Consider the following 12,576-nt stretch of genomic DNA (forward strand, 5'->3'; position numbering starts at 1 on the left):
GAAGAACAGCATAAATACCATCTTGGAGTTATGTTGATTAGATTTATATCCCCTTTCTATTCTAATACTTCATACAGCAAATGTTAAGTCAGTAAATGTACTGCATAAATAAAAGCATCTACCTTTCCTGTCAACCTTTTCAGAGTGAATGTTACTTTCCGATCAGCAAAACTGCAGAGAGAGAGTTGCTTTGAGAAGTTCATTAGTAGTGACAAGGGCTATTTATTTATTTATTTATTTGGTATCAGAGAAAGATTAGAAATATGGTGTCAAGTGATAAAAAATTATCCACATGATTACTGAGCCACATGAAGTCTTATCTTCTCCTTCATACTGTATAGTAGCTGTCAGTTATGTTTAGGATAAAGCTTCTATTCCAGTTTTCTTAACAAGGCTATATTACAGCAAAAGTAAGTTTTACTTTTAAGAATTCTACAGATCTGCTTCACTTTAATCTGTCCTTTCAAAAAATACTGATTTTTCAATTAGATGATTAAATATATTTGAAATTAGAACAACAGAAGCCAGCCTGAAGTGCCATAAAAAAATTAAATGTGTGCTTTCAATGCATTTTTCCTACACAAACCCACAAGATCAAATACTAACACTGTAAGCATATTTTCATCACACACATAAAAATAATCACACAATGCATACCCACATGCTTAATGGTAAACTATGCTTTTGAACACTCTGAACAAGGGCTGTGATTCCAAAAAGTTAATAGATTCAGCTCCAGTAGTTGCTCCCCGAGATGTCTGCCAGAGGTTACCGTCACTCTGCTGTTCCTCAGCTGCTGTGTCTGGTGAGCTAACTCACAGACTAACTCACCAACTATTACACCTACTGAGGAGAGATGCTCCATGCAGCTCTCCAAGTTTTGGCAGGGAAGCGGAGTAGTCAACTGGCATAATGAGTCAAAACCTCTGACAGCCAAGGTTAGTTCTATCTAGAATTGCAAATCAGAGCCCAAAGATAAAGCTCAGTCAGCTGGAATATGCCTACCACATATTAGTGCAAACCTATGCTCTATGGCTTACAGTGACTTGAAAGGAGAAGCAAACCTTTTAACAGTAAAGTGCAGCAAAAAGGTCTATGTAAAAAGTGACATGATTTTTTAAGTCAGTGAGTTCCAGATTAATAAAACATGCCGACCAAGACAGATTGTGACTCTTGTCGTGCAGGGAAAGTCTTTCCTTTCGGAAATTTCACTCTCATACTTTTTTAGGGTTGATTTCTTTCTGGCCATATCTTATTTTAGTGGCCTTTTTGGGGCCACTGATCAGTGGGCTGGTATTCTTGGTTGATGGTTTCAGGGCTCCAGTCTGACCACTGCGTCCTGAATTCTGGTTCTTACTGCGGGCAGTTCGTCGCTTTTGCTCTTGAAGTCTCTGCTCCCATCTCTGTAGAAATGCAGAACACAAAGAGGATGAGTTAGGGAAGGACATAACCATAAATAATTATGACTTAATGCTATCTCGAACCACTGATACTAGTGCTGCTTTTAACAGTTTTGTGCTCTAGACTGCAAGGCCATTGACATCAACATGTGACTATCTGCAAGGGGAACGTGACGCATGTTCTTGGGTGGAGGGAATTTCCCTGATACCAGTGGACGGAAATAACAACTGCTCATGTCGTGTGCATGTTGCAAGTGCCTTTTCAGAAATCCATGGGAAGTGGCACCATGCCATCAAAATGCCAGGATCAGCACACTGGAACTCCTTGGCAAGTCCCTTCCTTGCTGTCTTACTGAATGTGCTGCTTGACTTTTCCTCAGTCTGCAGAAATCAAATTATCCTTTCACAATATATATCTAAGCAGACAGCTACAAGGGAAGGTGGTATTTATTTTCTGGTTCTGCTTTTCCGAGACAGGGAGAGGAATGGTATGAACAAGCTTATGTTATGGACAAGTATTGGAAATGACCCCTGAAATCACAATGTTCAGAGTTGCAATGACATGGTTGCGAATAATGAATGCATCTGCAGCTTTATTCAGCAGCATCCCTGAGAAATTTTGAAAAGCAATTAGATCAATGAGCCTACCAAAGAGAAGAGCTGTCAAATTTTCAAAACCCAATACTGCAGTGGTTAGAAAACAAGTTTTTACATTGCGTTTAAGTGGTTAGGTCTCCAAAACGTGGAGGGATCAACAACACCACAGCAGAGACTTCAGTCTTTCACCTCTAGGAACAGAAATACCTATTTTAAGGAAAATAAGGCAAACAGTAGAAACTCCTAAGGACAGGGGGTTTACCCAAGTGATCAGAGCAAGAGAATTGCTCTCCAGCTTCCCTGTTTAGTATCTCTGCACTGACCCTGTTGCAACTCAGACTCTTGTCCTCACTAGAGAAGAGATAGTCATGTTGTGGTTATGTTAACAGCTGTCTTCTGTGGTTCACAGACAGCTCAAAACATTCATTTTAAGCGGTAACTCGAGACAAAAGTCGGATGAAAGTCTTCACATATGAGTGATGGACATTAAAATGAAGACACTATGATACCTAGCTCCATACTCACTTTGTGTAGTCAGGGTCATTTTATGCATCTTTATAAAAAAGAACTATCAGCAGTCATTTATTTAGTTGTGTTCCACTCAAACATGTTTAAATGAGGATTTAGTTTATGAAACTATTTATATCAGAGAAAATGACATGTGCTTTGAGAACTAATTTGTTTGGCAGTCATGCATCTATTTGACAGTCCGGAAATGAATGCCCAAAGATCTTTCAAAGCACAATTAGAAATGACAAAACAGTGTAAGGAGACAAATAAAACACACTGTGCGCCAGTAACAGGCTACTAAGTAGACAGCTAAGGGATTTAAAGAGTCCGAGTCATATATCAATATTCTTCTAAATCCCACATGGTATCCTCTGCAATTGCCATGCATTTATTTTTTAAAGATTTAAAGCATGTTTTCTTTTCAACACATAGGTGTCATATGAGTAAGTGAAAATGGAATGATATAAGCATCAAAAACAATTCCCTGCAAGAAGCTGCTCTGTAATGTAAAAGGTTCTACTTAAATATTCCTACATCATTTGCCAATCAACTTGTAATTAAAATAAACATACACATGTGTCCTTAATGCTCTGAAACCTTTTATGAATTCCAGAAATAACTTTCTTTCATCTCTAAAAATGGGAGGTATAGTCAGACATTCTCTTTCCATTATAAAGAGGAATTTACATGTAAGGAGTGATATGAAGTGATGTCCTGAAGTCCCAAAAAGCAGGGGCATCTGCTGCACCTGCCACCCAGGTCTCTACACAATAGACTTTTCCTTCCAGTGTTCCCCGAAACCAGAGAGAGAGAGAGAGAGAGAGAGATAGATGATGCCCGATACTTTCAATCGGCTTTTAGTAGGGAGTACCTGGTGAGAAGTCTCTGTCTCCAGCCTGCAATCTTTAATACACCAAAGGTCATTAATCCAGTGCAGTGAATTTCAACTTCCTTTCCTACCTAATGTGGACTATATACTCATCTGCATATCACCTATCTGACAACTACTGCCTTAGCAATGATACGAAAGAAATTCCTAGTTATTATTGTAATAAACCAGAGTTCACACAAAGATCATCCAACCAGATAAAATAAAAAATAAAATAGAAAAATATTTTAGATACCCTAAAATGCAAGACTAAAATTTTCAAATTTTCACTTATGTAATTATGAGGTCTGAAAATGTTCAAGTGAAAATAATAATAACCAGATGTGTTATGGATATCTGAAAGTCATAAAAGTTAATCAATGCTGAAGTAAAACAAAGCTGTTTAACTTTTTATCAAGAACATCAACATTGTTTTCTTTGCTTGTATTTACCTTAAATCTTCTGTTTAGTTGATCCTTCCATTTTTCAACTAGACATCCATCAAGAAGCATTAACCTGAAAATTAGGAAATAAACACAAGTTACAGATATTTCTGATTTTGATTCCTGAGATGCCATTCCAGATGATTTAACACAGATTGAGGTTGAAATGCACCCACAGATACTGGTACTGAGAATTTCTATGTAGGGGATGATAGGTAGAATTGGTTGTTTATTTGTTTGATATACCAGGCCTTAATATGCCCTAATATAAATTCCGTTAAAATTCTGGGAGGTTTTACTTAGACGTCAGTGTTGGCTGGACACATTTAACTATCATTACAAATGCACACAATTTCACACAGCACTTTGCTGGCTGGAGAAGTTTACACAGTGTAGCAGGGCCTGACCTCCAGTTCCCATGAATAGTCTTGCTGCTCCTGGCAGTTCAAACACAGTACGAAATGCTGCCTCTCAGAGTCATTAGCCACGGTGCATCCACTTTGACCAAACATAAAAGGCCTAACATGTCTGCAAGCCATGGAGACTCAAGATCAACATGATATACTTTGCTTTCTGAGGAGATATTAGAAAACTAACAGATAGGACTGAAGCTAAGGCCACATCGTAATAAATGAAACCACAACATGGTGTACATTTGATGCAGCTTCTGTTCAGGTCAGATTATTGAGTGAGACCTTAACACTATTGACAGGCGTTTTGCCATTGACTTCAGTGGAGATACAGCTTCCACCCATTTTGGTTCTGTCATTTTAAAAAACTGCTGTAACTCAAAACCTTCTGTTTGCATGCTGCTGAGTTCAACAGGAAGCACATATAATAGTTTATGTTTCTTTTTCAAATCCATTTTAGTACACTATATGAAATTAAAAACCTCGGTGACCTTTAAAAACAGTCACAAGATATTTAGTGAATCGTGTGTTTTTCCATAGTAATGGAGATGCAGATTGTGATCTTTGACTTTTGAAATCTCCCTTTATTGACAGCCTCCAGAGGATCCTCTCCAATAAGGCTCTGCAGCCCAGAGCTTCTCCATCACAGTCTAGGTCATGGTCCTTCTATGTGACTCAGAGCTTGTATCCCTAAAACGGCTAGCACAAGTAAAAGGTTCTAGCTTAATCTTTGTTAAATACAGCAAAGTGCTGTGCAATAATAAAATGCTGTGCTTGTTAGCTCACCAAAAAAAAGGTTAAAGTAATAAGGTATCAGACAGCAACTTTTAGAAATACCTGGAAAATGCTTTTGAAATATCTACATAAAACTCATTAAAAATATGGATATGGCACATCATGTCCTGCATGTAGATGTTCTGTGGTCCTTACAAGTGTGTGTGGTCCATCAACATTAACATCACCGTATGCAAAACTAGCCTGCACATTTTGCAGCCAGCCTTGCCTCTGACCCACAGTACACAGGCCTACGCAGTACCTACCACACCACAACCTGTCCTGCTTGCATCTGCTGCTACTGGTACACTTGGGGTGCGAATGGGGATGGGATGTCTCCTTCTGCCTCAAGGAACCAGAGAGAAAAGGGAGCCGTGATTCATCAGTCCTTCCCCTCCAGACCAGCATGCTGGATTTCCTTCCATGCCTGGGGCTAGGTTGACTGCCAGATGAAAGGTCTAGTAACGTTAGTTTTGCTTTGTTTTTTATTTTAGTCATACAGCAGGACTGGCAAGCTGCTCTGAGAGTATTTGTTTTTCATCTGCCATCTGGGAGCTGGAGCTCCAATGGCTGCAGCTTTGGCTGGTCCCAGTACAGCTGTGGGATCTCAGAATCATAGAATATGCTGAGTTGGAAGGGACCCAAGAGGATCATCAAGTCCAGCTCCCGGCCCTGCACAGGACCCTCCCCAAGAGTCACACCATGTGTCTGAGAGTAACATCCAAATGCTTCTTGAACTCTGTCAGACTCGGTGCTGTGACCACTGCCCTGGAGAGTCTGTTCCAGCACCCAACCATCCTCTGGGTGGTTTCTGATGGCATTGGTCCAAAGTATGGACAGGTCAGTGGAGAAGGCCTGGCTCTGACTTCCGCAGCTCTGCAGCAATCAGATGTATATCGTCTCCTGCCCACTCCCTTGGGGTCAGTGAAGCAGAACTGTGCCTTCCACGTGGTTCTTCCAACACAGACCATCATCTATAGCCACCATTAGGCTTGTAGCACATGAAACAGCTCATACCAATGGCAAGTGGTCCTGGAAAAACACTCCTAAAGAGCTAGAGATGCCTGAAGTGCTGCACGATGCATTAAGCAAAATGCTGTCAGCACCTAATGCCACCAGATATTTTGCTTCATGTGTGAGCCAAGTTTTGTAAACACCACATTGTGGCACAGAGCTGAAACTCATAAAAGGGAAAAAGTCAATTGCAAAGGTAATCAAAATGTGTATGTGTATGCTTATGATGAGGAAGGAAACCTTGCTCATCCTCCTTCCAATCTCTCACAGCCAACTATAACACTTTCCTGCACCACATCGCCACGGCTCACCTTGAGCGCCATTCATAGCACATGATGAGAACATCCTGCTTCGGTTGAAGGGGTGGACATTGGCAGGAGGAATTTGTAAGAAGAGGCACTTGGGACAGAGGAATTGGTGTTGAAGACTTAAGTATGTCTTTGACTTCAACCACAGTTGTTATCTCATTGCAGCTCCCTCGTTCTACACTTTTTACTTTAGCGTGAATGACTGAAAATAGAAAACAGATGCATGAGAACAATAAACGGTCTTAGAAATTTAAACACATCTCAAAATAAAATAAAACATATTCAATTGAAAGCTGTTGTTTCCTGTTGTGAAACTAGAACTACTTTGTGTGTGGGCATGAGCAGTGGCTTAGAATAACAGAGGCCTGATCCTGATTTAATTTTCAGTAGGACTGCTGACAACTGTGAAATTAAACATGTGCTTAAATCTTTGCCAGATCAGTCCAAGCAATCTCACCTGGAATCACACACATGAACAGCTCCTTCAACTCAGACTTGAACAACCCTTTGAATACATCAGACCCATTCTATAGCCACATCTGGTTATTTCCGATTAATAATGAATAATTTACCTCACAGACAGTTATCACGAATTCAGTCTTTTCAATAACAAAATCATTTCCCTGTAGATGGCAACCAGAAATTATATTCTTTTCTTAAATACAAGAAAGAAGGAAAGGTTTGAAACAAGTTATCAAAAAAGTAAGAGGCTTAGGATTGTGACAATTTACTCAGTCTATACTTTTTTTTCATCTTTTGCCTTTGGATTATCTATCAGTAGTGAGATCCTCATATAAACCAGATACTGAAACAGCTTCTTCTGACTCTGAATACAGAATCATTTATATTTTTACATTTCATTGAGGAAAACTCCATGTTTGGATGGGTGTAAGGTGAAACTGTGTAGATTGCTCTGAGATGATCCCTGGCAGTACCTACCGTGGCAACATTTCATCCCTTCTCTCTTGTGAGAAATACCAGATTAGAGAAATGAAGTGTGATTTTTACATGAAGGACATTGTCTCCAGGAAATGTCAAAAACAAGGTCCTCATATCCAAAAATTCATCAGTGAAAGAAGCATGAGAATTGTAGCGACCACAAGGTGGTCAGTCTGCATCAATGCTGCCCCTGCCAGCCACCAAGTCAAAAGTCTTCAAACGAACTTCATAAAACTTGTAATAAACTTCACATGTAGAAAACAGGAGACCAGCATTTTTAATGTGGTCTAGGGTCTTGTGCTACTTTTATCAGGACATGTATAACACACACAAAACACATGAGAAATATCAGTTTTGGAGATTCACAATCCCTTTTGAAGTTTGATTGGAAACCAAGTTCTGACTAGCTAGAAATACAATTTGGCAGCATGTATTACTTTAAAGGATTTCAGAAAAAAAAATTATTTTCAACCTGTTCAGTGTTGTCTTGTCTCTCAATTCATTTTCCATATAAACAAGTCTATTTATTTCAGAAGAGGCTGAATAAAAATTTATCTCTCAAATACAAAATCTTGATTTCACGTATTCAATGGAATTAAATTTTGGACCCCAATCTATAGGCTTTACTCAAGGAACACTCCCACTGAAGGCACTGAAATCAGAATGTATATGACTAACACTTGTCTTTCATTTTCAAACAGTCATTTTATATCACTGCTTTTTCATATATTTCAGACAACTGCGGAAGATCATTGTCCCACCTAAACATACCCCTATGTACTGAGATAGATCAAGGAATTATATAAAAAGAATATGTCATATAAATGCACCACAATGCTATAACAAAAAAAAAATAAACAAAAAACCTGTACAACTACCTAAGTTAGATATTTAGCTTGATTATTCTCACCAAACTGGGGTTTGGATTTTTTTTCCATGCTAACAAAGCAAATAACTACAAACCTACTTTCATTTGATATCAAATAAATAGGAATTGAATGGTTATAACCCTACTGCAGAAGAACTGAACAAATGCCTCAAAGAAAAAACTGCCACCTGAGGAAAAGCCCATAAAGTGCAAAATACAATACTGCATATTAAAATCATAGTTAGTAGGAGTTTTCTGTTGACATTACAGGTGGTTAATCTGGCATTTATCTAATCTTAATTAGAGTTCTTCCTGACTCACACTATCAGAAAACCAAAGTGGGGGGGGGAAGTCAAGGGGGAAGAGGGGTGAATGCTTATTTGTATGGCCAATATGTCATGCAACATATAATAAAACTATCAGTCAACTCCTTGGTTGGATGGTGCAAATTGTCCCTGAATTCACTTAATCTCTAACAATTCTGCATCAGACAGAGCTCTGGCTAGTAAGTAAAAGCATATATGAATTTTAAAAAACTTTTAAATTTGTTATGGTTTTGTTCATATTTACATGTTTTATTTAGGTGGCAAATATCTGTTTATTCTACCTGCTGGATGAAAACGGGAGCTGGCCAAACAGCAAGTGCTCACATTAGACACAACTGCGCTTACTATAGTGACCTTCACAGTAGCAAGCACTCTTTCTGCAGAGCGACTTGTTGATGTCAGTGCACGTTACCAACGCTTCACTGCTTTTATCAGAAACACGCCATCACCGGCACAATTACTACTACTGCCTGCACGTGGTGTGTGCTACAGGTGGGTTTTGGAAGAGGATAGCTAGTTGTCCCCGGGCAAAAATCCACTTGAAAAGGCTGTGGAGGAGTGGTCTACTTGTGCTACACTTGCTGGATGGGGCGTGGTGTGGGTGAAGCACCCACACGGAGCTGCCTGGCTTGGAGGGGACACAAAGAGGGTGTGGGACAGGCAAAATGAAGCATTTTTCCCCATGCACTTACTGTAGCTGTAGTTCTTGGCCAGGTAGTTTGACAGCGTAGGCTTTGTCTTTTTGCACCTGCACCGCTCTTCAAAGGAAGAGAAGGGAAAACGGTTGAGGGGTGTCAGAATGAGCCTGTCTCCGGGGAGGGGGAGGGGGGGGGGTCTCCCAAGGCTCACCCTGGCCACGGCTCCTGCAGTCGGGCTCCAGGGGTCTCTCCGGCAGCATCATGCCCTGCGTGAAGTCCGTCCACTTCACATCTGCAAACAGAGGCGCGTCAGGGAATGAAAACTGTCAGGAAAGGCTCCGGGACAGAGGCTTGGGGGTCCCCCAGCCACACACAAACACACACCCCGGGGGTAGAGGGGGTCTGCCCTCCCGCTGCTCCTAGGGTGCTCACCCTCCGGCAGGTCGGTGACAATGGCCTCTGGGGAGATGCAGACACCGCGGTCGTAGACGGGGAGATCGTCGCAGGCCAGGCTCTCGGGCCAGCTGTGGTTGTAGCGGCGCATGATGGGCTCGCAGCCGTCGCGGGCGCGCTGGCAGACGGAGCGGCACGGCTTGATGGGGTCGTAGAGGAACTCCAGGGTGCAGATGGGGGCGTACATGGCGCAGAGGAAGAAGGGCAGGACCGGGCTGCAGCCTGTGGCCACCAGTTCCTCGTACTGTTCGATGGCGAGGACGGCGTTTTCCTGGGTGCTGTGGTGGAGGTGATTGGGCATGCGGGTGATGTTCCAGGGCATGGAGCGGCACATGGGGATGCGCACCGCCTCGCACGGCGCGCCCTGCGCCCGCGGGCTCACCCGCAGCCACAGGGACACCGCCACCAAGGCGCGCAGCATCCTTCTCCTCTTCCTCCTCCTTCTTGTCCCTCTCCGCCGCCGCCCGCCGCCGCCCCGCGGGTCCCGGCGGCCGAAGGGCGCGGAGCGGCGCTGTCTCCCGGTGCCCGGCTGCAGTCAAGTCGCGGGAGCCGCCGCGCCGACAGCCATGGACATCGCGGGACCTCATTTATACCGGTGGCACGAGTGACGTGGGGCCGATCGCGCTCCCTTGGCAGCCCCGCTCCTCCGGGGGGGTGTGCGTGTGCGAGTGCGTTTTGCTGTGCAGGCACGGTGACATCACCTCCACCCCGTTTAATCCCCCGGCGACATCACTGCGTCTCTCGGCCGCGGCTCCAGCTCCGTTTCAGTTTTCATCTGTGTCATAAATTTCTTCAGGTGGAAGGAGGGGCGGAGGGGAAGGAAACCCAAACCACACGGTTCTGCCACGGGGCTCTGCGCTCCGGCGCGGGGAGAGGGAAGGCGACGGTAGGGACCTCAGTTCAGCGGGGCTGAACTCTACGCTGCCTTTTCTCAAGGGAGAAGAAACTTTTTGCGGGCTTGAGGAAGCTCGGCGGCTGTTCCCGGCGCTTCCAGGAAATTGTAGATTTCCCTCTGTGAGCTCGGCACGGACGGGCGCGTGAAGAGGACGGGCGGACAGATGGGGTAGTAGCTCCTTGCCCGATTTGCTCGGGACAAGGGAAGAGGCGGCGGTCGAGCCGAGCCGAGCCGGGAGCGGGCGGCGGGGCCGGGGCAGCGCGGGGCCAGTATGGGGTTGCTCTGCGGGCAGTCAGCCCCGCGCTCCGCTCCACCTGCCTCTGTCCCCCACCAATCGCATCTGCACTCGAGTGGAAGAAGGGGTTTCAGGCTTTTCCCAAGTGGTTTTTAATTCTTTTTTCCTTGGTGCTCCACGGCCACGCGCCCCTGATGCAGCGCAGTGGCATGCCCACGCGGGGGCATGGGGCTACCTCCCACCCCACCCCGTGCCCGGAAAGACCTACGGCCCCTTTTTTCACTTGTGGGAAAATGCTGCTACTCAGTCTTTGAGGGACCTGCTGAGAAAACAAGATGCCAGATTATCGCAGTGGCCTGGGAGCGCCCCAGCGCAGCTCAGAGGTAGTAGCTCCCGGGCCTGCCTCCGCCAGGTACAGTGGTGCTACCGGTGTTCCCCCTTGCAGGCGCAACAGAGCCACAGAGATGGAGCATCTGTGGAGCTCAGGCTTCCTCCTCCCTTTGGGGGCGAGGAAAGCCCATCGAGAGCGGGCAGGAAACAACAGCTGATAAACCTAAGAGGGCAGTGGGAGGTGAAGGAATGCATGTGCTTTGTGACACTGGCTGCCCGTGCGGAGCCATTGAAATTCTACCGTTGAAGACAACATTAAAGCAGTTTGATCCAGCAGGTCCCACTTGTTTGTGTATCCCCTCCCTCTCTAAGCCCGCACAGAATGCCCGGTGCTTGGGCCTCGCAGCTGCCCCTCTGGGCACCCCCCAGTGGGCACCGCCAGGGTGCGCAGACCCTCCTGGGTGCTAGGAGGGAGGCGTGGGTGGGCGAGGGTCCGGGTAGCCCGTCTCCTGTCGCCCCCGATGCCTCCTCCTGCGCTTGTACACGGCAGCTGGCGCAGCAGCCGCCCGTCCTCGCCGAGGTGATGCGGGTTTGGAGGCGGGCCGCCCCCGCCCCCCCGGCACAGCCTGCCCGCCCGCCTACGCGCCGTGCGGGGCGGCCGAGTGCGGAGCGGAGCGCGGAGCATGGCGCGGGCGGCGGGCGGGCGGCAGCTGCGGCCGGGGCCGGCGCCGCCGCCGCCGCTGCTGCTGCTGCTGCTGGGCGTCCTCCTGCTGAGGGGTGGCGCGGCGGCGGCGGGGGCCAAGCCGTGCCAGGCGCCGCGGCAGTGGGAAGGGCGCAGCGTGTTCTACGAGCACGGCTCGGGCCGCAACACGCGGGCCGCCGTCTCCTACGATGGCCCCAACCAGCGCCTCCGCATCCTGGAGGAGAAGAAGGCGCTCATCCCCTGCAAGAAGTAGGTGGCGGCGGCGGGACCTTGCGGCCGGGCCGGGCCGAGCCGGCCCGGTTGGGCGGGGATGGTCGGCACAAAGCCCGGAGGCGGCTCCCGGGTTGTGTGGGGTGATGTGGAACCGGGAGGGAGGGGATCTCCCTCGGTCCCCAGCGTTGCGGGCGGCACCTCCCCTGCATGAGACGGGGGAGCGCGGGGAACGCCGGAGGGGAGGCACCTGCGTAGTGGGAATAACTGGCGGTAGAAAACCTGTCACCAACATGACTTAAATCCGTCCTCTGTACATAAAGAGATTTATGATCAAATGTCAGCTTTTTACCTTCAGAGATATTCCCCCCTCCCAGCTATTTTGTCTTTTAGGTGGAATGAGCAGCAAAATTAAAAATGCAGCCCAAAATGTGAAGTATAACACGTATCAAGAGGTAAAATGAAGAGATTATACTCAAACGTGAATAATGTCACAGGGGGAGGGGGAAGATTCTAGCTCAGTAACTTGCTAACATTTTACAAGTTCTCTGGACCCTCTTGGTCCTTGAGTGCCAAGGTATCAGGATGCATCTGCTATCTGTGATACAGTGTATTCATTCACACCACACAGCCCTGCAGGACCTCATTGTTTTTC

At 46.0% G+C, this 12,576-nt stretch overlaps 2 protein-coding genes across 2 annotated transcripts in view; one reads left to right on the plus strand and one right to left on the minus strand.

The window, feature by feature from the left end:
• Nucleotides 1–202: 202 nt before the first annotated feature.
• Nucleotides 203–9,987, minus strand: SFRP4 (secreted frizzled related protein 4). Its single transcript, XM_027675688.1, has 6 exons — nt 9,528–9,987; nt 9,307–9,387; nt 9,150–9,215; nt 6,328–6,526; nt 3,828–3,891; nt 203–1,403 (listed from the first exon to the last, which is right to left on the minus strand). Exons 1-6 carry the CDS (start codon nt 9,967–9,969, stop codon nt 1,215–1,217), a joined length of 1,041 nt encoding a protein of 346 aa, XP_027531489.1. The 5' UTR covers nt 9,970–9,987; the 3' UTR covers nt 203–1,214.
• A 1,704-nt stretch (nt 9,988–11,691) lies between these two features.
• Nucleotides 11,692–12,576, plus strand: part of EPDR1 (ependymin related 1) — a 31,048-nt gene continuing 30,163 nt past the window's right edge. Inside the window, exon 1 of the mRNA XM_027676112.1 lies at nt 11,692–11,960. Coding sequence (XP_027531913.1) covers nt 11,692–11,960 — 269 coding nt within the window. The remainder of the gene's footprint in view (nt 11,961–12,576) is intronic.

The sequence above is a fragment of the Neopelma chrysocephalum genome, unplaced genomic scaffold (assembly GCF_003984885.1).
Source record: "Neopelma chrysocephalum unplaced genomic scaffold, ASM398488v2 Primary Assembly neopelma1_26, whole genome shotgun sequence".
In the NCBI taxonomy this organism is placed as follows: Eukaryota; Metazoa; Chordata; class Aves; order Passeriformes; family Pipridae; genus Neopelma; species Neopelma chrysocephalum.